This window comes from Merops nubicus, unplaced genomic scaffold (genome assembly GCF_000691845.1).
Source record: "Merops nubicus isolate BGI_N331 unplaced genomic scaffold, ASM69184v1 scaffold10345, whole genome shotgun sequence".
NCBI lineage: Eukaryota > Metazoa > Chordata > Aves > Coraciiformes > Meropidae > Merops > Merops nubicus.
Genome location: NW_008611634.1, coordinates 34,634 through 59,529, shown reverse-complemented (window position 1 = coordinate 59,529; position 24,896 = coordinate 34,634). Strand labels below are relative to the sequence as shown.

General features: G+C 36.4%; 1 protein-coding gene across 1 annotated transcript in view; it reads left to right on the top strand.

Annotated features, from left to right (window-relative positions):
• BTBD9 (BTB (POZ) domain containing 9) overlaps positions 1-24,896 on the top strand; it is a 113,722-nt gene that overhangs the window by 75,458 nt on the left and 13,368 nt on the right. The window contains exons 8-9 of the mRNA XM_008941273.1: positions 6,845-7,034; positions 16,491-16,598. Of these exons, the coding sequence (XP_008939521.1) occupies positions 6,845-7,034; positions 16,491-16,598 (298 nt within the window). The remainder of the gene's footprint in view (positions 1-6,844; positions 7,035-16,490; positions 16,599-24,896) is intronic.

Genomic DNA, 24,896 nt, shown 5'->3' with positions numbered 1-24,896 from the left:
ATGTTGTGATGTTTTGTAAAAGCTTCTAAGCCACCCAGGGGCAAGAAGCTACAACAGTGGATAACAGGTTTTTTTTGGTGATGGTTTTTGTTTTGTTTTGGTTTGTTTTTTTTTTTTTTTTCCCCACCTAAATATGGGAACCAGTTCTTCCTTTCTGTCTCAAAGGGAAAAAATTTATGATATCACTTTAATCCTTTAAGCTGAACTCACTGGTGAGGGGCAGTCAAGGACTATGTAAGTCCATGGGTTTGACCAGCCTGCTGTCCTGTTTTGAGCCTGGTTAAGGTCTTAGTGAGTGCAGTGTGGGAGACTCTTATATGAAGTTGTGTTTATCTGTAGTCTGTCTCAGTCTATCAGATTATCTTGTAACTTGTACATTACACATGAAAGGGAGAACAGTGAATAATGACTGAAGAGCAGGAGATGGATATAAAGCACTGGAATGTCCTTGGTCACCCTCTGGGGAGTGGTGTTCAGTACTTACGAATCATTGTCAACCTTCATTTTTGTGTTGTTTAATGCCTTAGGAAAACTTGTTTTAAAAGGGAAAAAAATGAATAAATAATCATTCACTTGTGTTTTACTCTCTGGCAGTTATTTTTTAAAAGTATAACTGAGAAACAAGTCTTACCAGTTTCCTAGTGTGTGGTTCAGCATTGAAAAAGATTGTTTGCTCTCTCTCCAAGGAAGCAGTGAGAGGTGCTATTTTTGTGTCTAGTTTAATGTTGCTGTTGTATTTTTTTTTCTACTCTGTTTTTAAAGCTTTAACCTTTTTTTGAAATCATGCAGGTTTACCCACCAATGTAAGTCAGCTCTGCTGCCAGCATGGCCGTAAGAAATCATGAAAACTTGAGGGTGATCTAAATACTGCAGGGACTTTTTTTTTTCTTTTTCTACAGGAAAGGGCAGCCTCCTGGTCAGTTTAGTTACTGCTACCCTTTCTTCAACAGATCTATTCATGTGGTTCCAGTTACTTTATTTTTTTTTTCTTTCCTATTTCCAGTGCTGCAACAAAGGATGTGCACTTTCTAGGGCTCTTCTGAAACACTTACAATTTCTGAAAGCCTTCTTCAGGCAGAATGTTTAATGAAAGAGCCCTGTAGCCAGCCAATTGGTTGGCAATTAAAAGTATGGCCAGTTCTAATGACTTGAATGCTTTTGTTCTAATTTATTGGATGAGAAATCTTGAGCTCTGGAAGATATCAACAGGAAAATCAGCCTTCTTTGAAGTTACTGTAATTCAAACTGATAGTAGGACATAGACAAATATTAGTGGTGTTTTCTTTTCCAGCTAAATACGGTTTGCAGAAAGCTTTTTCACTGAAAGATTTGGAAATGCTGTTGATACTTATTTGAAGGTGGTATTTATTGAATTCCTGATTGAGTTCTTGTTTGAAGATTCAAATGAAATGTAGCAATGTCATTCAGCAAGTTTCAACTCAAGAAAATAAAGAGTATGTGGAAGAGGAGACAGGAATGTGTGACTGTACTTTTATTTAACTGAAAAGACTGTGGACTTAATATTTTCTACCATGTAGCAAGTAAGTGCTAATTCATGTACTGAATAAAGATTAGACTTAATGAAATTTTTGGCATGTGGAAGATAATGAAAGCAAAATGCCCAATATCCTTTTTATTATTTAATAAAATCAAATCCTGGAGTAATAGTGACATCCCTTTTTTTTCTTTCTTTCCTTTTCTTTGCTCTCAGCTTTGTTTTTTTCTAACTGTAACTTTCTAGTACAGGAACTTTTGTCAGCCCAGTAGATGTTCAGGTAGAGAAGGAATCCAATTTTACCATTAGAAATGGGGCAATCGAACAGATGTCAGCATGAGGGAGAAATCACTTCTTTGTATTAACTAAACAAAAAATGTATTTCTTCCAGTATAATTTCTTGTTTATAGTGTCTTCACAGAGTGATGGTTTTGCAAGTGTCTTAAGAGAATTCAGTAAAATGAGCAGTTGTGTTGCAATAGTGACACTTCATCTGAGAACCCTTGACTGGCAGTTGCCTAGAGTGCAGTATAAATATATTCAGCAGTCCATAATGCTTTGAAATACTGCCTTCCTATAAAAGAAGATTACTTAGTAGATTTGTTGTATAAGCTAGTATGCTTATTTTAGTAACTGAATTAAGATTCATTAATAGCTGATTTCGTGACCTAGTGTAGGAGTCTGGTTTTTTTTCTGTAGCAGTCTGTTTTTTCCTGTCTTGCAAAGAGTTATTTTGTTTTCATCATATATGATATGATTTTCTGTCATTTTTTTTCCCCTTCATGTTAAACAATTGTAGTGACGTTGCAGGAGATAGGCAGAAAGCAGAATCTGACCTGTGCAGACTGGAAGATGAAAGGAAATATTTTACACTCAGATATGGAAATCAATTAACAATGGCTAAATTAACTTCTTTTCTGAGTACTTCAGGACAAAAAAAAAAAAAAAATCAAGTATGCTAAAAAAAGTGGTTTAGACAAGAAAAGGGGGGGGGGACGCAAAAAAAAAAGAGCTTAAGGAGTGTAAATAAATATGACTGAGGCTACCACACACTCCTGGTACATTTTTCTCCTGAGAGATACCTAAGGACAGTTGAATAACATGTCTGTCTTATCTTTAAATATAGTCAGTATAGACGACCTCTTAGGCCATGGCTTGAAAATGCCAATCCTTCATTAAAGTACTATTATGAGAATTAAATACATTGCCAAACTGTTCATTGCTCCATACTCCAGCATATGACCAGGAGACAAGAAAGTAAGTTTTAATAAGTGCTTTGATGCTGTTGTCCTGTAACCTCAATCATCTTCTCCTTTTGTTTACTTTCAGAATTCATATGCTTTGCTAACACACAGCTTTTCTGTTCCGTAAAAGCAAATCAGATTTGTCAGAGCAAAACAGCTGTATGAACAGCAGAAAAAATGAATTTCCATATTTATAATCTCCTCTCTTGTTTTCTCTTACAACACTGGCTGCTGTAAAAGCTGGATAGATGGGGGATTAAAAAAAAAAAAAAAAAAAAATAGAAGCGAAACTGTTGGTTTTGGCAGCATGTTTTTGTAAACAAGTGATCTAAATTGAAGCAGAAGCTCTTACAGGAAAAAGGAAAAGAACCAGAAAACTTGAAAATACAGTACAGAGCAGTGTCCCCACCAGATGGTATTTTTAATAAATTTATCAAGCGGATACAAAAGATGATAATGAACATTCTCAAAATAGGGACTGTCAGACCCCCCGAGAGAGAAGAAACAGTATGGCACCTTCTGCACACTGCCATTAGTTAGAATCACTTCCTAATTAACCATTGTAGGGGGAGACCACAGAATTGCGTTAAACACAGTAAGACAGTTTCTGTGCAGTTTTTAAGGTGTCTGACTAATGAGGGGAACATCTTAGGAGGTCACGGATTAGTGCAGAAATCTATATGTGAGAAGGAGCAGGATGATGCTCAGAGGGCATGCAGGTAAAATATTAGATGACCTGAGCTGTACTGTGTCCAGTTGATGCCTTACATAGCTCAGAGGGTGTTTGGAATATGCCATAGAGCCTCAATGTGAACAATGCTTTTGATATTTCATCTTGGTTTTTTAACCAAGATTTAAGTTGCTTCCTCTTCCTACAAAAAAAAACAATACCTAGAAGATGCTTTAGTGCTGATATAAAATGGATGTGCAAAGAAGTTCCCTATTGTCAGGGAAGAGGGGAAGAAAAGGAAGCCAAGAAAACTTCTATCTGGATCCCAGTACTCTTTTTTTGTACTGTTAGTCCTCGCTTTTTCCAGCTTGTTCCCAATGTAGTACTTCTCATGTCTACCACCTGCTCCCCCATAAGAATCTTGGAATTTCTGGATGTCTCTTTTTCACTAATAGGGAAACAAGAGGTTTCTAGAATAACAATATTGTGGGTTTAGTAATTTTTTATGAGCAAACAGAGATGATGGTACATTTGAGGTTGCAGTAGATTTTTCAGAAACTGTTGCTTTTCCACTGTATTGGACTATTACTTGGCAACAAGCTTGCACTTTTTTCCCCTGTGTGCTTTACGATGTTTTGATTGGTCAGTGGTTTTCTTAAGATTATGTTCCTAACACCACTATCCCACTTAAAACACAGAGCTGTAGCTCTTCATGGAAAATTACTGCATTTTTTTGGGTGCTAGAGACTCTTACAATTAGCTTTGAAATTTCACCTAGCTCTATTTCATCTATTTTCAGATGTTGTAGTGTTTTAAATACATATTTTACAGACAGCTATTAAAAGTATGTAATTGTTATCATAGTACAGTGGGCTTAAAATGCTATTTTTGCATTTGTAGTATACATAATTTGTTTTCTCATTAAAATTAAAATAGTATTGGCTTTACATATTCTGTATTTCTAATTTTTTTTGTGCAATTCTTGTTTTGGCTTGTTATTTTTTCAGATTTTTTTTTTAAACTGTGAGTTTGGAAATGTTAAATTGATTATTATCATTCAGGTAATTTTTTGTAACTTATTTCTTCCCCTCCCTTTTAAATTGCATTACCACAGGGATTGGTTGTCCTTTTTCAGAGGCTGACACGCAAAATTGTATCTTTATCATTTAGATAAAACAATCAGTGCTTTTAACACTTTCTTCCGAAAAACAAAGTCTTGACAGGCAATTTTGATCTTTACATGTTCAGTGAACATAATTTTTCAGTCTTGGTTTTGTTTTTGGTTGGTTGGGTTTTGGTGGTTTGTGGGTTTTTTTAATTATTATTTTTATTTCATTGAGGGGACGAATAGAGAGAGTTTAAGAAGTTGAGGAGGTTAGCTAAAAACTGAGCTTTTTTGGAAAGTTCTGGACCGGATGAAGGGTGTCTTACTTAAGTAGTTTGAGTTTGTTTTTTAAATTCATCTGTCATCTTGCTGGAAGGTGATGTTTAAAAACCTTGGAATTCTTTCTGAATTACAAACAGAAAGGAAGGCAATACTTGATTAAACATTAACAAAGGGAAATAATAGATAATTCCAAAACTGAGTGTTGAAGCAGTTGGAAAACAATGCTGGAAAAGTACTCAGTGCACAAGACAATACACCTCCTCCTTACAGCGTGCTCCCATAGGACCTGCTGTTGTCTTGATCCTTGAAACTGCTGAAGTTGTGTCAAGTTCTTGCTATACAGTGAATTCTGTTTGATTTAAAAGGAAGGGGGAAACTAATTAGCACTGGATTTAAATGAGATCAAGTAGTACTACATAAATACAAGAAGAGCATTCCTCTCCTTGGAATGTTTTCTAGAAACCTGCACTAAGGCTTACATCCCTTGCTAAAGAATAACAGCTCCCAATGCTACACCTTTTTATTGCCGAGTATGTAATGTTCCCCTGCTTCTGAAAACACCTACTAAAGGGTTATATTATCCTTTATCAAATTTGGTTTATAATGGCAGTTTCCAAGCTAGAGCATTGCATTTTGGAGGTACCAGAGAGAATGCAGAACTTAAGTCAGATGATATTGACACGTGGACTACAGTGTTGGATATGTACGTTCCTTGCAAGAAGGGTAATAGGGGTGAAAGAAAGAATTCATTATAGATGTTGCAGCAGAAGGTGGCAGTTCAGCACTTGCCTGTGCAATTACAATCATAATCTTAGGGTTTTTTTGCTGAAACTCCCTTCCTCTTGCTATGATTTTCCCAGGAACGCTTTTACTAATTTGAAAATTGCTTGAGTTCCCTGACTTGTTCATTTTCCCTGTGATATTGAAATAATTGCATATAAGGTGAATGAAAGAAGGCAAAAAAAAATATTCTGCAGTAATACTTTTGACTTGCTTTGGCAGAGCAGGCTACTGCATGCTGGCATTTTTTATGGCTGCTTTTAGGATAGAAAAAAGAATTATTCAGCAAAAGACCTTTGATTACATTAATGTGAGGGGGAAGGAAATACTGTATCATTTCATCACTCTCTCCTGACAGAAAGTCATTATCCTGTGCTTTGTCCTTCCTTTTTTTCAAGAGGATGGGTTCTAAATAGTTTCTTTTTGTTTGCTATTGGGATATTATGATTTCTTTTTTGTGGCATTCAGTCATACCTTTACCTGTCTCTGGACTGAATGAGAGATACTTCTGCACTTGCTGTTACATTTGTGTGGCAGACCTATTGGTCTCTTCTTCCCTCTTGTAGTCTAATATGTCTCAAATCATTTTGTTAGTATTAAAAAGCATTTTCATTTTCTAAATTCTGGGGTGCAATTTCTGATCACAGTCAGAGAGACTGTCAGAAGTACCAACAAGTACATGCTGAGAAAAGTCCCTGAACTGTGAGACTTCAAGCCCTGATTTTGCAGACTTGGAGTTCTCACTTCCCACAGTCCAGATCAGTGGACTATCATAGAATGGTTTGGGTTGAAAGGGACCTTTGAAGGTCATCTAGTTCGACCCCCTTACAGTGAGCATGGATGTGTTTAACTAGGTCAGGTTGCTCAGAGCCCCTTCCTATCTCCCACTTGTGTCTCTATCTCTGTTTTCTCTCTTTTTTTTATTGGAAGGCGGGGGGGGAAGGGGGAGGGAGATTTCATCATGAAAACAGGAAGAAGTTGTTTGAACATTTCAAAAGTTCTGCTGGACAAGATTGTTTTTTCCCAATTGTATTGGGTGCTCTCATATCACCAAGACAGAAATATATCTGTTATAGCACTAATGCCAGAAGAGCTTAGTAAATTATCTACTCCATATTTCATGTTAGATAAGAATTAAATTTCATTTTGTTCATCATACTTTCATCCTTTTTTTCCCCTTTTTTCCCAATTCTTTGACAGAAATAAAGACCATTGGTATCTGAGCTGTTTTCTGACCGTACATCTGTCTTTGTGTTTGTACTTCACAGTTCCCACTGAAAACGTTGCCACAATTGCAGACTGTGCCAGTGTGATCGAGGGCGTGAGTCGCAGCCGCAACGCCCTGTTGAACGGAGACACCAAGAACTACGACTGGGATTCTGGGTACACGTGCCATCAGCTTGGGAGTGGAGCTATTGTGGTACAGCTGGCTCAGCCCTACATGATTGGATCAATACGGTAAGAGGATTTATTTTTCCCTAAATTAAGGGCAACAGTGACACTTTAGCAGAGCACAGTTATTTTCTTTAGAATATATGACATTTGGAAACGGCGGTAATTAGGGGACTGGTTTAGGAGTTGTCATTTGGTTTCTTACCAAATATAATGGGCATGTTAAAAATTAAACGTGTGAATTATATGTCAAGATACAGCAGTGCAATTCCAGGATATATTACATTTCAGAGGCATAATAATAGTAATAGTCAAATAGTAAGATTAAAGGTGTATACTTCTACTAAAATAGAAATTTAATTGCAGCCTCACTTGTGGTCAGAGTAGATGCAGTTCCTCATAATCCACCTCATTGTGGAAACATTTATTGAAGAAAGCCATCATCTTGAGTCAACCAAGTTTTCACTATATAATTAGTACCAGTTCTTACTTTAACATGGAGTGTGTAATAAGGGTACAGTAGCCTGAATGTTGCTTTACAGTGTTGGATTAATGAATGTGTTTAGATCTGGATTAAAGTTCACTGGGCTATTCCTACAGTGAATGTATACATAGGAATAACAAATTTTTGGCTACTGTAGAAACTCTGGAAATGGATTGAAGAGTGGGATTGTTCACAGGTGAAAACAAAAATGTTCTTGTCAACTGCAGATTCTCTGATTGTAAATGGGGTATTTTTGTTTCATAAAACCAGACGTACAAAACCTTGTTTTAATGGCTTCCCATCAGGGACTTAATTTTTATTCTCTGTGACAATTTAAAAAAAAAAAAAAGAGGTTTTTGCAGTCAGCAAAAAGGTGAGCAAAGGTTGAAATCCCAAAAAGAGGTACTGACTCACAACAGAAGCCATGGACATAAGTACCTGTTTCTGGGAACTAGCTGGGTGCTGTCTGCCTGTTGGAGTTGCCTCTTCAAACAGACTGATGAGCAAGTGAGCCTTGAAAACTCTTTTGTAACTATCAGTTTCTGGTTTGTGTGGTTTGATTTTGGCTTGTGGCATTGTCATGATGGTTACAAAACTTCAAAGATAAAGTTTAAAATCAGTCATCCAGGCAAATGTCTAACCCAACAGCAGTACTGTTTTGTCTGTGTACTAGCTATGGATATTATGCATAATGCTAGGCCAGCATTGTTCTCACTGTGTGAAACAAGCTGAGTAAGTATAGCTGGCAGCTTTCCACACGCAATGTTTTATGCTTTTGAGTTTGATGTTTTTAATGTTCAGTTAAATATTGCATCTCAGATAGAAAACCAGGAAGATAGAGTACTCAGATTTCTTAAAAGAGGTAATTGAAAATATAATTAGATAATTTTCATGTCATTTTAAATTTAAGTAGCAGCAGAAGCTTTGGCCACATGAAGGAGTTAGAGCAGAATATATTAACTAAAATGCATAGTTTCTCCATTCATAATCTCTGTCTTTTATCTTACCATTTTCTGCTGTCTTTCAGCTGGTAAATCATACCATCTTTTCAAGTCAGTGCAAAAAATTGACTTCCCTATATTAAATACTATGGTAGTGTTTATTCTTGAGCAGAAGATTTTTAATAAGTCTTGTTATTAAATAGTGTGTTAGGTAAAGTAGACTTTTGTTTGCCAAGACATAATAATTGTATAAAGGGCGAGGGTGTAGAGCAAATTAATTAAAAAAAAAATTACTTAATTTGAAACAAATAGGCGTTTAATGATTTTTATAATATTGCTTTGTGCAGATGTAGGGGTCAGATTCTTCATCTGCTTTCCTGCATGTATAGTACAAATAAGATGAAGAGCTTGCCTTAAAAATAAACATCATCATTTAGAGTATCTTCTGACAGAGGAGACTACCTGCATTGCCTGGAGACAGAAATGCTATCACTGTGTCATCTTTTCTTTTTTGTGCTCTGACTAGAGGAGCAAGTGTTTGGCATTGCAGCCATGTCTGCTGCAGGTCATAGGCAGCCAAGGAAAAGATGCCCCTTTGAGTGGAGAAGTGACGTTTTGCTATGTGGCAGCTACAGCTTTGTCAAGGGTCTAGAACATATCCTGTACTGTGCAATGCTGAAGGTGGTGACAATGGTCTCTTTATTTAGCACCAGGAAATCTGTGACTGGTACAGAAATCAAATTATGTATTGCAAAATAAACATTTATTAGAGCAAAAGTTCTTAAAATTTCATCTTGATGAAGGCAACAGGTATTTTTTAGCAGAATAGTTTCCACAACTGATTGAACTGTATTCATTACCTGTTTTCCCACTGTTTCCTTGCTTGAAAAATCCCTTGATCTCACCCTCCCACCTAACAGAAAAAAATATCCAGGAGCAGTTTCTTTAGGCTGTCTGTACAGCATGACTGCAGAATGACACAAATTTCTCTGCCCCCAGAAACTGAGTCATTAGGCCTGTAGGTTTCGATTCTAAAGAAATAATTAGGAATTAAAGTATGTATCTTTTAAGTTCAGAGACATGAATGTGCCACTGAATGCGGTTGTATCAGAGAAAGTAAATATATGAGCCTTTGAAAAAAAGCAGCTACTACCCTTTAGTCTACAGAAACTGGAATACCACTGGAGAGAGCCTCCAAGTCAGAACGTGTTGCCATGGCAACTGAAGTCAGAGTCTGAAAAAAGCAGAACTACTCGTGGTACTCAAATGTGCATTAGAAATGCATAGGGAGATTATTGTTGCAGGAGTGTGTCTTGTATGTGTGCTTTCTGCAAAAGTCATTCCATTGTCTTAGAGTCTTAGGTCCATCTGGGTTGGAAGAGACTTGAGGACAACATATAGCCCAGCCTGTTCCTCAGAGGAGGGTCAGAGAGGAAGAAAGACCATCCTACACAAGGCTTTATGCACTCAGGTCTTGAAAACCTCCAAGGAAGGAAATTCCACAACTTTCCTGGGTAGCCCATTCCAGTGTTTAATTATCCTCACAGTGTATGTTTTTTGGGGTTGCACTTTTTTTTATTATTATTTTTTTTCATGTGGTTCCTGTTTTCCTATGCCTCCAGTCCATCTGGAATGTCCTGTTTCAATTTTTGACTGTTGTCTTTTGCTTTTCCCACCGTGCACCTCAGTGAAGGGCCTGGCTCAGTTTTTTTGGTAGCCTGTTCTCAGGTATTGAAAAGTGCTGTTAGGTTCCTCCCTGACGCCAAGCCTTCTTAGGATAAACAAGCTTATCTCCTCGTTTTCTTGCACAGTGATTGTGTTCCAGCTTCCCAAGCATCTTGATGGTCCTCTGCTGGACTTGCTCAGATCTATCAGTGTTGTATTTGGGTCTAAAATTGGAAGCAGTATGCCAGGTGTGATCTAACAAGTGTCAAATAAAGAAGAGTAATCTCTTTCCCTTGTTCTGCTGGCTCAGCTCCTGTTGCTGCAGCTCCACGTGCTGCTGCTACCCTTCATTGCTGAGAATGCACACGGGCAACGAATGGCATCTGCTGTTCAGTGTGACTCCCATGTTTTTTAGCACAGCCAGTCAAACTGAGACATTTCCTGCTGCAGTGGATTAGTCTGTGTGAGATGCAGGATTTTGCTTTTGGTGTTGCTGTAATTTGAGATTCTGCCCCTAGCCTTCCCAGAAGTTGGCAATCAGACCTCCTGAATGGCAGCCATACTCTCTAATGTCCATTGCATCCCACAGTTTGTTGTCATCTGCAAGCTTGATGAGGGCTCATTCCATCTCCTTGTCTAGGCTGTTGATGAAGATATTAAGCAGGCTAGATCCCAGCATAGACTCTGGAGGACCTTCTCTTGCATCCAGTGTCTGGGTGGGTGATGAACTCTTAACCGCTCCCTATTGAACTAAAGTAGCTATTTTTTTACTCATATTGTAGTCTACCCATCTAAAATTGACATCCCAGCTTGGGTACAGGGATGCTATGGGAGACTGTGTTGAAACTTCTTTGTACAAATATCTGAAGAAGTATTTGGTATTACAAATTTGGAGATCTTGACTTCCATATCAAAATTACTCAGAAAATCTAAAACAGATGTCATGATCGTCTGTGCGCAATAGTATCTTCTAATAGAAAAGACATGGAAAATATAGGGATTGAATTAGATTACCTTTAAAGGTCCTTTTAAACCAAAACTATTCTATTATTTTATTTTAAAATAAATGTAACTAAATATTGTTAGTTGGAATATAGAAATTAATTTTTTTTTAAATTTAACACATTTACTCTTTTATTAAGACTTCTACTCGGAACAGCTTAAAAGATACTTGGAACAGTTAACAGAGAAAATGTAGCTTCAGGTAGTTTTTCCACACCGTTGTCTGTCTGGACAGAAAATAACCTTGCTGTTTTTCAGAAAAAACCCTTATCAATGACACACAAACTACTATATTTAATTGGGAACACAAAAACAGTATTTGATGTGTTTAACATAGTAACCATAATTTAACTTTTAAATGGCTGAAACCTTAATATTGAAAAGGCTGCCATATCACAATAGCTCTCTAACTCTCCCTGCATTTATCTGGAATAGAAATGTAATACTGTTATGCTACAGTCTTTGGCTGATAACTTCACAGACTCATGTGTTTGTTTGTTTTTTTTTAATTGAATTTCCAAAACAGCAAGAAAATGAAAAAACTGAACAAACCAAAAGATGGAACAGGATTTGTTATAGTGTATATGATGTGAGGGAGACAGAATTCTTCTGTACCATAGTGGTTTTCATGTTCAAATAAACAGAAATATTTTGCATCTTTCTAAAAGTAAATTAAGCACTTATCCCAGTTTTATCTGTTTGAAGACTTTATTACTCATATGAGTAAGTGATAGCCAACTGGTTTGCATTTCAGATTCAGATAATTGTTAAATTAACAAATGATACCAATTAAGTTTCAGTTTGCATACACCATCGTCAGATGCATCTCTTGTGCTTTCTAATTTTTCATACCACTTCTGCTTAGGAAGTTTTTCTTTCTTTGCTGCTCATTCTCTGTGGTTGCCTGATTTGGGCATGAGATTATAACTCAGAATAAATGAACATAAAAGCACATAGGCAATATACAGGAATTTTGTTTTCTTTGTAGGTTCCTGAAGAAAGGTTGGTTTCCTGCAAAATAATTGCTGAATCATAAATATCTGCAGAAAATGAGAAAGGATTATAGACAACTGGAGGCAAAAATGCAAAGATAATTGTATTTAAAAAACTCTTTCTATACAGTTTTGTATTTTCTTTCTTTTAAACTATCTTTCAACAAGTGTTGCTACCTCATGTTTTAATTTCTGTCTTTTGGGTTTCTGTAAGTATGTAACTAGTGTATGAACACAGTACTATCAAATATTTATACTATGTGGTACCTGCTGACTTACAGTACTCAGGAAGCAGGTATGGTCCTGTCAGGTGCACAACTTATTTGGTATTGTGCTAACACCTTGAACATATGTGGTTATACAGCAGTGTGAAGTAAACAGTGACAATCTTTTCTACAGAAATCTATGAATAAAAAGCAAGCAGAGACAGCACAAAATGCCTGTATAAATGCAGAACAATCAATCATAACAGAATCATCAAACAGAAATACTGTTTTGAAAAGTACTGTAGCATCTTTTGATGTAGCAGTTGGCTGATATAATCAATTTCCCACACCTGTAAAATGAAATTTTACTTATACTTGCAAAACTTGTATTTTATAAAATGAGGGAGTGTAAACATGTAATGTAAATAACAGTCCCATATTAAATGATTAACAGGCTTAGACTTCAGATACCCAAAGAAGTGGCATGAGAGACATGTTTAAATCTCATGATGTTGCAGGGAATGAGATGGATAAAGCTTCGTTCCGCTTTTCTCTCCTTCTCAATCCTGAGGGCAAGCTTTGCTAACAAGAGATAATTTTGCTTTTTTATTCTAATATGGAAAGTCCTAGGAACGTGGGCAATTTTGCTATAAACTGATGCATTTCCAATGAGTGTAGTTCTGTCTTTTTAAGTGGAATATTCTTCTTCCTGTCACTCAGTACCCATCTTAGCAAAACATAGCTTCCTGCAAAAGTTTAGCCTGGTAGTTTGCCTGGAATGTCTTTCAAAGATTACTGTCCCTGGCATAAAAAGTGGCCCTTGTGCTCAGTGTGCATTGGTGAATATTCATGTAACCACCTGAAAATTTTTCACTGCTTATCCAGAAAAGCATTTCATGCAGAGTAAATTCCAAATAGTTTCTGTCATCAGTCCCAATTGCTCCTAAAAATCTACTGCAGGGAATTGAAGAAAGAACTTTTTCTTTCAAAAATCCCAAAGAAACAAAAATCTACATTTAGCATTTGTGTTAGGTCACTTTGGGAAAGATTCTGCCACCTTTAATTCACTCATTGTTTGGTTTGTAGTAATTCTAAGCCATATGCTTTTAAAAACTTAGTTAACATGGGCAAGGTAGTTTTGGGAGAGAGCACTTATACACATTCTTAAAAGGAACACACAGGTCCTGTTAGCCTTTTGCTCTAAAGCCAAGCTGGTTGTATATAATTACAGTATTGTTAGTGGAAATGACAGTCACCAGTGTGCTTGTGATATTCAAAATCTTGATCATAGCCTTGAAAACATAGATCAAGGAAACAACATTGAGCCTCCATGAGAAAAAGGATCCTATTGAAACGCATAATGAGCTGTATTTTAATAGCTTTTCTAAAAGAAAACAAATCTACATATATTTTTACTTTTCCCTCTTTTCACTATTTAGAAGACTTAGTTTAAATATAGATGTTAAACCCATTCAGGATCTGGTGTCTGTTAGTACCTACCAAATCCAGGGGTTTAATCCATGGGGTTTTTTTCCTTTTTTAATTTTTTTTTTCTTTCTTCTAACAGAAAATGTGCTTCATTCAGTCTCTCAGGATTTGGATGCCTTCAAGCTACAGAAATACAGAAATTCTCTGCAGAATGCAGAGAAGCAGGGGGAGAGAGATTGGAGTTGGGTGCTTTTGTTTTGGGGTGTGTGCGTATTTTTTAAGTCTTGCATGATGTCAGAGGCAATTATTTTTATTTTTTACTAAGTCAGCTCTGAATTTTTTAATTTGCAAATAGACTGTGTTAGTATGTGCTAAAAGGCTTCTGTTAAAAGTGTTTTATTTTAGCTTCTGAAAGCTATTTATGATCGCTTATTATTTTTGATAATATTAATGAGCTGGGTTCAGCTGAGAGCATCTAGGGAGTTTCTTTTAAATCTGTGTGTCTGTTAGACCAGATTCGACTTTGAATGCTGGGATTTCAAAACATAAAAAAAAAAAAAAAAGCTAAACTAGATTATTTTGAAAAGAAGGTCATGGAACTGTTTTTTGGGGTATAAAAAATGTATACACACATGTCCTTAATAACCAAATTCCAAGGGCAATCCAGCTTCTGTTTGGGACATCTCTATGTAAGGCAAAGGATTCTGTGTTCAGCAACAGGCTAGGTATTTTCCCCCTCTAGCAGTGTTGTTTTTTTAATTGTTAAAAGCAAGGAATAATTTTTGCAGTTTTAGCCTCCCAAAAGAGGTAGCAGCTGAAAAGAGTTTCTGAACTGGAAGAAAGGAATTTATAATATAAAACTTTGACACTCTTCTGAAAGGTGAATGAAGAGGGACAGCATGAAGCTCTGTACCTGGGAAGGTCTGTAGTTTGGCACAAGTTCCTTTTCCTTTTTATGTATGTCTCAGCTATTTTCACTGACAATCAATGGATCCTTATCTATTGCACTTTGAAAAATGTGGGTCACTGGAAGTTCTTCTACAGAGCTGGAGGAAGAATCTAGATTAGTTGTAATATCTGGCTTTCACACTTCTCTGTCTATGAGTGTGGCTGTAGTGATTCTCATTTAGATCATTGTTTCAGTTATAGCTATTTTGAATAGCTAGCTGTGCTTTGGTTATTTGCCTACAGCAGGCTAATTTACTTCTATGACAAACAGGTTTTAGTAGTAATTCTAGTAAGTGTTTGCTAACTTCTACAAGAACCTGCAGATAAAGAGACAGCAGCGGTTGGTAACAGCCAGTATATTGCAGTAATTTATTTTCCATTGGTGTATTGAGTAAGGGTTCAGAGGATAAGAGCTTTAAGAAAAACAAAATCAGCAGAACGTAATTTCCCATGACAGAGATAATGTGGATTGTTTGGTTAAAATATTGCAATTCAAAAACTCTGGGTAGGTTGACAACAAATCATTATTTCACAAGATGGTAAAATGCAACATGCTGGTTTTGCCTCCAGTCACCTCTGACTGAAATAGAAAAGGTTTTTGAAATGTTCTTTTTGATATCGTGTATGTCATTGAGTTTATATGAAAACAGTATGAACAGCAGTTAACTTTTCTAAACTGTACCTTGCTAATCAGTGAAGTGACACCAGCTAAGTTTTTTATATAAAATAGGCAAACCCATTTCTATTCATCAAAATATGGGAAACATTTAACTGCTTCTGAAGAAGAAATTGCTGAAGTGTCTGCCTCTATTCTGGCCAGTCCGCTGCCTCTTTAAGTTGTGTAAATACCCTCTTGTCATTTGTTGGTGATTTACTGGAAAAACAGATGCTCCATACTGGTTCACAAACATGCTGGATAGAATCTTTCATGGTTTTCACTAAAAAAGACTTTCTGTGCTGGCTATCTTTAAGTATGCATATCTCAATACCTTCCAGTGAGGATGAGAGGAAGGGCAAGGTTTTGGGGTTTGCTTCAATTCATATCCTTAGAAATAAAACTAAATTGAGGAATGATATTTGAGGTTTCAAATATCTCTTACAACAACAAGATAATCCCCATAGAAAGAGAAGGAGAGAAGATACAACATTGGTCAGATGTGGGTTTGGAGAATTAGATACTTGAGTTAAATCACGTCCCTGATGCTTTAAGAATTGATATTGAAGGCTGTTCAATATGTCTTTTAGTGACCTTCCTGAAGAGCTCCGTGTTTGCTAGAATGAGTATGGAATGAGTCCATGAAACCTTTCTTTTATTCCTTTTTCTTCTGTCTTTTTAGCAGTTTGGCTAACAGTTCATTGCCTTTTCCCTCATATTGTGATTCCCCAGGGCTGGGAATTCCCATTTTCTTACTTGTTGGTTTGTTGGATTTTTTTTTAGTATTTCTGAAAAATTTACAAAAAAAAAAAAAGAAATACAGTTAAGACAAGAGTATAATCTTTTAGTCACCAGAGTTGTTTTTTTTTCTTTCCCCTCTTAAGCTAACCTTTCTAAACAGATCTTTGATTCAGGTTTAAAGCAAGCAATGCCACATGCCAAATAAATTAATTCATGTATTTACTTTCAAATAAGTTAAAAGGAATTGGATTAATAGAATAGATTAATATTAGTAAGCTGGTTATTGTAAGACAGTCAAGTTTGAGTTGATAGAAAGACTAAACACCTTGAGTGTTAGAGGCACATTCCAAAAGAAACACCTAAATTCATAAACGATCAAGAGAAGGAAATAAAGGACTGGAAAAATTAAGCAGTTTTGTTTTTACTTATTTTACTTATAATTCAAAAACTTCCTACTTAGGTTGCTACTTTGGGACTGTGATGATCGGAGCTACAGCTACTACATTGAGGTTTCAACGAATCAGCAGCAGTGGACTATGGTGGCCGATCGCACAAAAATTTCCTGCAAGTGAGTTGAATTTTTTTCCTCTTATTTGCACAAGTTCAGGACTGGAAAATTCTGTTTTTTCCTTTTATTCATTACTTATATAGGTGACTTTTTGGTGGTAAAAAGAATGATCAACCTGTAGATTACTAACTCTAGAGCCTTGTAAGTATAACTTTAGGGGAGGTAACAGCTTCTAGTGTGTCTTAATGTTTAGACTTTCAAACCAGAATCAAATTCTGAAGGTCAACATCAGTACTGGATCTTCAGACAATCATTTTGTTCATTCTCAGAAAAGGTTTGTCTACCATACCCTTGGCTTTATGATCACGGGCAGTTAAGTAATGTTTCTCTGAAGTTCATGTGCTTATGGTGACCTTATGTCAAATGACCCCTCCTTGAGAAATGTGGTAAGAGAGGAAAGAGTATGCTTGGTTGAAAGATGTCCTTAAGTGAAATGCCTTTACCCCTAATCAAAACACATAAATGTATTGTGTGATATTTGAAAGGGATGGGGAGAGTGAAGGTAGGGACCAAACCATAACAGGTCAAGCAGTTATTTAAGCTTTACCTTGTCTCTGTTGAAAAGCAGAATACCTGACTTACATGGACTGACCACTCTGCTATTGAGCAGGACCCTTCCACAGAAAAATTATGCTTCTTAAAAAGTTAGATTTCTGCGTTCAGCAATTTGCCTTAACCAGACTACAGCGTAACAGGGTGGAAGAACTTAGGGTTACGTCTTTGCTTAAAGGAAACAGAAGTAGGTATATCCTTGCATAGGTGTCCTTGCATGGGTCTGTGATTGCCTGTTTGACTACAAGTACCTCTCAGAGCAGCAGTCAGCTAAGAATCATTATACATCTATTTGTGTGAAGCTGAAATACAAATTCATTCCAAAAAGTATACTCCAAATTACATCTGTTTATCTTATAAATTTGGGAGATGTGAGTGCTATCTAGGTGGTTGATAAGGTCTTGAAATCCTGGGTTTATCCTTTCTGTCATTAGTTCTGTATTTAATATGCTGCAGTGGACTTCAGAAAAATAGCTCCTTTGCATTTCTGTGTAGGATATACAGCAGTAGCAAACGAAAGTGAATGGAGTTAAAACTCAGGAGAATTTCACAGGGGCCCACATGGGGAGACACAGAATACCTGCAGTGAGAAAATTTATTTTGCTAGTAATATTCTCTGTTCACTTTCCTGCCTTCAGAGACATGTGGGTAAGAGTTGTTGCCTTTGCTATTTGCTCCCTGGTTTTCTGTCTACCCAGTCTTCCAGTGGAGTACAGTCCTTTGTGAAAGTCATTAGAGTGATGTCTTGCAAGTGTCCTGTGAGTCTGCCAAATCACTTTGCTAAAATCTGGCACAAGGGGTAGGATGAACTGTAAATGCAGCAAACACAGACCTGAACAAACACCTTTGATCAGTAAGTGGCAAATGAAACTATGAGAAAGAAAATTAAATTATGCTTAAATAGCGTATATTTGTTTGGGCAGTCTAGTGAAGCATGAACTTCCCCTTTAAACTATAGTATACTGTTTTGGGTTGTTTAATGGTGGTTTTAATGTAGTATTTTGTGTAAATTAATAATTCAATGCTCAAAGCCAGGAACTGACAGTTTGAAAAGGCTGAAGACAGGCACTGGATTTCTGTTATCTTCACAGGCGAAGCTTGTGTACATTCCCTAAGTGAGAGCCAATTAATGCATACTGGTTGTGTAATTGTCAATTTTCAAATGCTCTATGGAGACCTTTTTTTTTTTTTCTTTTCCACAATAAGCTGTTTTTCTCTACACAGTATGACAGTAATGAAAAACAGTCGTGTTCCACTCTGGGTTTTAAAACATTTATGATAAGTGGGCTTGAGCGTGTTAGCATTGAACAGTAGAGACCTGCACTTGTTAGAAGAATTTGCTGACAAAGAGTCTGAAAGTCAAATGAAAAACAGAAGATACCAAAGGCCAGCAGGAGTCAGACCTCAGAGTTAATGACACTTTTGATAGAATAAGCCCAGTAAAGACAAATAGAAAACAGGTTATCACAACAGTTACCAACTCCGTATCATTCTTTAAAGTTCTTTTATGTAATTACTGTGAAATGGATCTAATCCATTGGCAGCAAACTTACAATATTCAATTCCCCAGTAAGAAAAAAAGGGTCTAATACTCTGGGCAGTTCTAAGACACTTGGTATCAACTAACTGTATATATGGCTGGTTTGGGACAGTTTTATGGTTTTCTTGTGAAGGGCATGACTTCATTTTCAGAAGGTTTATAACATTGCATTGTAACTTTTGTTGTTGTTTCCCCTACTGGACTCATTGTTTGGTTTTCAGAGTATACTGCTGTTATGATAAATGTTTAAAAACTTTCAAACTTAATTTCACATTTCTGTTGCTTATTATCTTTTTATTATATAGTAACTATTTCAAATACTAGGTTCTCAGCTTAGTTCCCCTAATTTTTTTTTTTCCTATAGTTTTGTATGAATGTAATTAGTACTTTCACATGAAAAGCCTTTCAGGAGGCAGATGCAAGGTTCATTAACAAAATTTATGACTGTCTTCTGACTGATTTTTCAAGAATAATTTTCAACTTTGAGATCTATTGCTCTTGTGCAGTCTTTCATTTCTATCCTGTGATGTAGTATGTGCGTTTTCAGGCACTGCTGTATTTCCTTTGATAATAAATTATGATAAAGAACACCTAGAGATATCTAGGTCATACACTTAAGAGTCCTAAACCACCTTTCAGAGGTGCAGAAGAGTGTGTTCCATGTTGTCTAAGGATTTCAAGTGAGAACATACTTCCATTTTGCACAGTGTTAGTGGCAAACTCAATCATGATGTGATCATTTCTTTTGCTATAATGGCTGAAGTGTGTGAATACCTTTCCTCATAACTGCATGTGGCACGTTATGTACTCATATTTGTAGTTCCTTATACTTAGCCCCAGTATAGCAGCTTTTTCCTCCTGTCCTCCTCTAGTTCCTTCACTTCATTCTATGATCCCATCTTTAGAATTTCCTCACCTCCATTTTGATCCATTATTCTCCTTAATCACTTTCATGGGACTGTTTTCAGTAATAATAAAACATCTTGAACATTTCTCAGCTCTTGCTTTTCTAGCTGCCTCTATGCTCACATGTCTTTTTCTGCTGCTTTCCATCAATGTTGGTTGCATCTACTGTTCTGTCATGCCTAGAATGAGAAAATAACATTTTTTCTAATTTTTGTGTAATCCTTATTTCTATCTCATGCCTGAGCTCCCAAGCAATGGGGTGCAACAGGATAAAAGGAGCTACTTCTGTACCTGCAATGTCAAAAAGAGTATTTTGACCATGCTTCATCCTATCTTACATTAAGCTAATTTCATAGCAAAACCGTTCTTGTACTGCTTCACAGTATATTTTGACCATGGTTCATCCTATTTTACATGAAGTGAATTTCACAGCAACTCTGTAAAGTCCAAATGCTTCCCCAGAGTTGCTGAACCCACTGTAGCCAGATCCATATGATGCAAAGATGAAATATACTCAAGCAAGGTGTCTAGGACATAGCTACGTTTTTAAGCTCAATTTCAAGTCTCATTCCACAGAAATAAACTGAGGGTTCTCATTAATCTGTTCATTATACTGCTACTAATGCCAACTGGAGCAAGTCAGACAGATATAAAGGGTCATTTTATGTAATTATTGTGCTTAAAAGCCCTGAACGATAGAGGCAGTGAATTATATATTTTTCCTTGTGTTTATATGGTCACATTTTGAAAGATTGTAATAAAGCAACAGAAGAAAGAGGCTTCAGCTTCACAGGACTGCCTTATTAAATATGAAGAATTAAGATTTCACAGAGAGAAATCAGAGTTGTATTCTATTTCAGAGCAATAGGAGTCTCTCAGAAGCGTGAAAATTCTGTATCTAACATTTCACTTGCTAGCTTTTATTTTAGCTGAGTCTATTTGATTGAAAAAGTCTGACTTACTTTAAGTTATGTTTCTTAGTGGTGATTCAAGAGCGTAAGAAGGTTTTCAAGTTGTTCCTGTGTTTTCTTCTTTTTTTTCCACATTTTATAGAGACTTGTAGTGATAGAATGGTAATGGGTAATGTAGTGGTAAGTAATGGGTTCAAACTGGAAGAGGGTAGATTTCGATTAGAAATTTGGAAGAAATTCTTTACTGTGAGGGTGGTGAGACACTGGAACAGGTTGTCCAGGGAAGCTGTGGATGCTCCATCACTGGATGTGTTAAAGACCAGGCTGGACTGAGCTTTGAGCAAACTGGTCTGGTGGGAGGTGTCCCTGCCCATGGCAGGGGGGTTGGAAATAGATCATTGTAAAGGTCCCTTCCAACCCAAACCATTCTATGATTCTAATTACATTTGTTCTTGTCAGGTTTGAAAGGAATAAGCAGAAAGCTTAAACCCGTAGCTCAAGAAAGTGAAATCCTAGGGAGTTCTCCCAACCTACAGTGTTCTCTAGGAATGGGCAACTTGATTCCTGTCTTTCTCAGTTCCTGTTCACTTTAGCTGCTTGTTGTTGTTGTTAGTTTGGGGTATTTTTTACTAGTATTTCAAACAGTAATATAATTCATGAAGGAAAGAATATGCTTTACTCTTCCAGGAGTTATGCTGTTTTGTTGGTCATGCTTTACAATAAGCCCTGGTTTTTTCCTTCTCTGGGATAAACAGCAGGAAGTTTATATTGACTTTTCATGGTAATAAATTCAGATTGAATGTTTTTGTGAGTACTTCTTGCGTTTGAATTTTTTTTCAAAATAAATGGTGGTAATTTAAATATGTGTAAAATATCTGTTGCATAGTCTTATATTTAAAATAAAAATCAAAGCAAACATTCATTTCCTTTCACTAATTATAATGTATTATTATAATTATTTATTATTGCATTGACATTTCAGTAGAAATTAAACTTCCAGTGGCTTTCCATTTTTGATTCTTGCCAGATGACTTTCTAAAGCTTCTGTAATAAACCAGAAAACTTTCAAATTGTTATTGCAAGAGGCTACATTTTAATTATAAGCTAGTTCTCACTCTTTACAGATAACCATCTGCTTCTACGTGTAGACACTAGATACAGGAGGGGGTTTTAGTAAATGTGTTTTCATTTTGCTTTGAAGAGGGAAAAATGTTTTATCAGCACCCAAACAAGTTTCTAATATCCAGACATTTATTTATTTATTATTTTTTTGATTATCTTACTTCCCGGGTTGATAGACATAAAGTATCTTTGGTTTAACCAGATAGGGATTTGTTTTCCCTGTTGTCAAAGTGGATAGGATTGGGCCTGTCTGGTTTCTGGCTGCTGCACTCATTCCTGCGTATTCTGCACTAGCCATTCTTTCATCTATATGTTTGCCTTTGCAACGACTTTTCCCCGCTGAATCTGAGGGAGGCCAGCTGCTGAATCACTGATTTTGTGCTGCCCTGTGACTTTTAAAAACATACTAATCCAACATTGAGTTGATTTGTCAAATTTGTATACATTGACCATGTTTAGTTTAGGAGTTATCAACCAAAGTCATGGCTTGGGTGGTCAGACTTATCCTTTGCATTATTTCAATGCGTATTGCCCAGCATTGCCTTCCCTTCTGGCACAGCAACTTTTTATTTGTTTGAGGTTTTATTTGAGCACCCAGTTTCTACAGCTTTTCAATAGTACTCTTGTAGTTTTAGTTCTTTTTCTTAAAGACAATACAAATTTACTTTCAACTATTTCACCATATATTTTACACGTACTTTGTTTTATGGGAAGTCTGTCACTCTGGGACATCAACCCTTTCATAGGCTAGGATTTTTGTTGCATATTTCATGTAAGCACTGTGTGGGTTTAGGTACACTTCTATGACTGCTGACTTTCTCAGTCTATTTATATTTATTTTTTTTTAATATGGCAGAGACAGCATTGCTTAGTGGGCAGAATATTTGTTAGAGGTGGAAGGGAAGAGTGCACCAGAAGCCGAGACAATATTGTTTGTTCTAAGATCATCTTTATTGCTTGTTTTTGGGATAGATTTATACAAACACTGAAACACAAAACAGAGTTGTGGTTCCCTGAGTCTAGGGACCACAGTATAGAAGCATTCAGATTTCTTGGTTCTGAGAATATATTCCCTATGTTCTATTTTAAATCATCCCCATCTCAAATTTCGCTTGATTATCGTCTGCATTTACTTGAACATGGATGCCACCAAAACAATTAAAAATACTTCACCAATGTCAATGAATTAGGTTTTTTAGAACCAATATGAAGTTGATAAATATGGTGTGGATATTGTAGGTTGGGACACTCCTGGATACTGAAGCTCCAAGACCTTATCTACATATTCCTGTGGTTAATCATAAAACTTTGTCCTCTCATCTTTGTACCTTTTCTTCATGACTTAATCTGCAATCTCTGCCAAGTTACAATGGAAATCACATGACATAAACACTGCTTTTTTAGTGAAAGGTGAAACCTTTATGGGGTTTGAAAAGTTTAAGGGTCTTGAAAAAAATACTGGAAAGAAGATAATTAATTATAAGGCTGTGCTTCCCGAGATTTATGAATGTAAGGTTTTGAGACACTGAGATGGGTACCTGAGCAGCCCTTCTGCAGCAAGGTACTGATATAAGTGTTCCTTGTAGTGTAGAGGTACAAGAAGTGCATGTATTCCTTGAGAGTTTTAGCATGACTACATTGCTGTATTTTGCTTGACTGTGCTGTGGTCATATGATAGACCATTCTGTGAATCTCTAATTCTGTGCTTTGGGGATTTCTGCACTATGTGCTGTGTGGTGTATTTTTTTTAGAGTAATGCTCCATAAGTTTTCTTGACAAACTTGAAGTGATGGTGCTTCCATTCTGCTCTTTGCTTTTCTATCACACTGAGTTCCTACAGTAAGAATTTTTTTTTTCTCAATATCAGTACTGAACAACATATTTCCTAATTTTATTCCATTATTTTTTTTGCATCCCTGTAAACCAATTTTTCCTTATTAATGGATTTCATATATTCCAACTACCTAAAGTCATTATGACTTTTTACTGTTACCTTGGTTGCTACTTAAACAAGTTTTGCCTGACTTTATTTCATGCACTTTCATTGTCAGGAATCAAGTTTCCTCTGTTTTTTAAAATTGTGGATTTTATTTTATCCAGCTCTTTGTCTAGAAATTTTTAACATACAGACTTAAGAATTAAATACTAAAATTCAGTTTCTCAAAAACTATTGGGAGGGAAGCTACATTTTTTCTCTTGCCAAAGTTGTACTTGTTATTTTTGTCTGTCTTAGTACAGTCTTATATCTAAAATTACTGCAGGATACAGGTTCTGCTTTGTAGGTTTTTTTTTTTCCTAGATGAGCTTCAGTTGGAGGTCACAAGGCTTTGCTATCTGACCTCGAGGTTAATAGATAATTCCTTGTGGTAGTAGAAAGGGTTACCGTTTTCCTCCCTTCCATTAGCAAACCTCAATATGTTTGTATTGCTGTTATGAGGAGGGACATGCTGATTTACTTTTTTCATTGTTTTATTCTTCTTAGAGGCTGTGGTTCAATTTATTGCATTCCTTGGGGGTTTGACATGTCAATTAGATGTTATCGACAGTAATAGAAGGGCAGTTGCTGTAAAGGTGACGTTTTTACGAGTGGGCTATGAAATCACACCCAAGGGAATGCAAGAGAGAAGTGCAATAAATACAGTGTTAGTCTATATGCTACAAAGGAACTGATGAATAGGGAGCATGATTCTGTCTCATATCTCTAAAAATATTGTTTATATATTTGCTGTTAATCAACCATCCCATTGGTATGAAAAGTTATAAAAATAGCTTACAGTCTGTTGTAGGATTATGGGGAGGAGAAGTCTTCAAAGTTAAAAGCATCCATTAGTTGTATCACTGCGTACATTAATGGGTTGGGTGGCTTTTCCTATCTTTGCTACCTATGTGAACATCAGGAGCAATCACTACTGGTAATAGCTAAGCACAACAAAACCAATTTAGCCCCTGGGATCGCGCAAGCTTGTCTTCTGCACGTGTGCTCTGGTGTACACAAAAGTATGCAAGATGATCTCATGGGGTCAGTTACTCAAGTTCACAACCTCCCTTTGCCACCATTGCCATCCCCTGAGGATGGATGTGTAGATACTACACACACAGTTCTTGCACAGAAATTTGTTCCATGGTGTTCTTGAAGACAACAGCCGGGAAATTGCCAATAATTGTGTTTTGTGTAAGGTTTTCAAATAAAAACTTTATTTCTGGAAATACAAAAAGACCACCTGTTGAAACTGAAAAAAAATGTGCGAGCCAGTTAAATTGTATAAG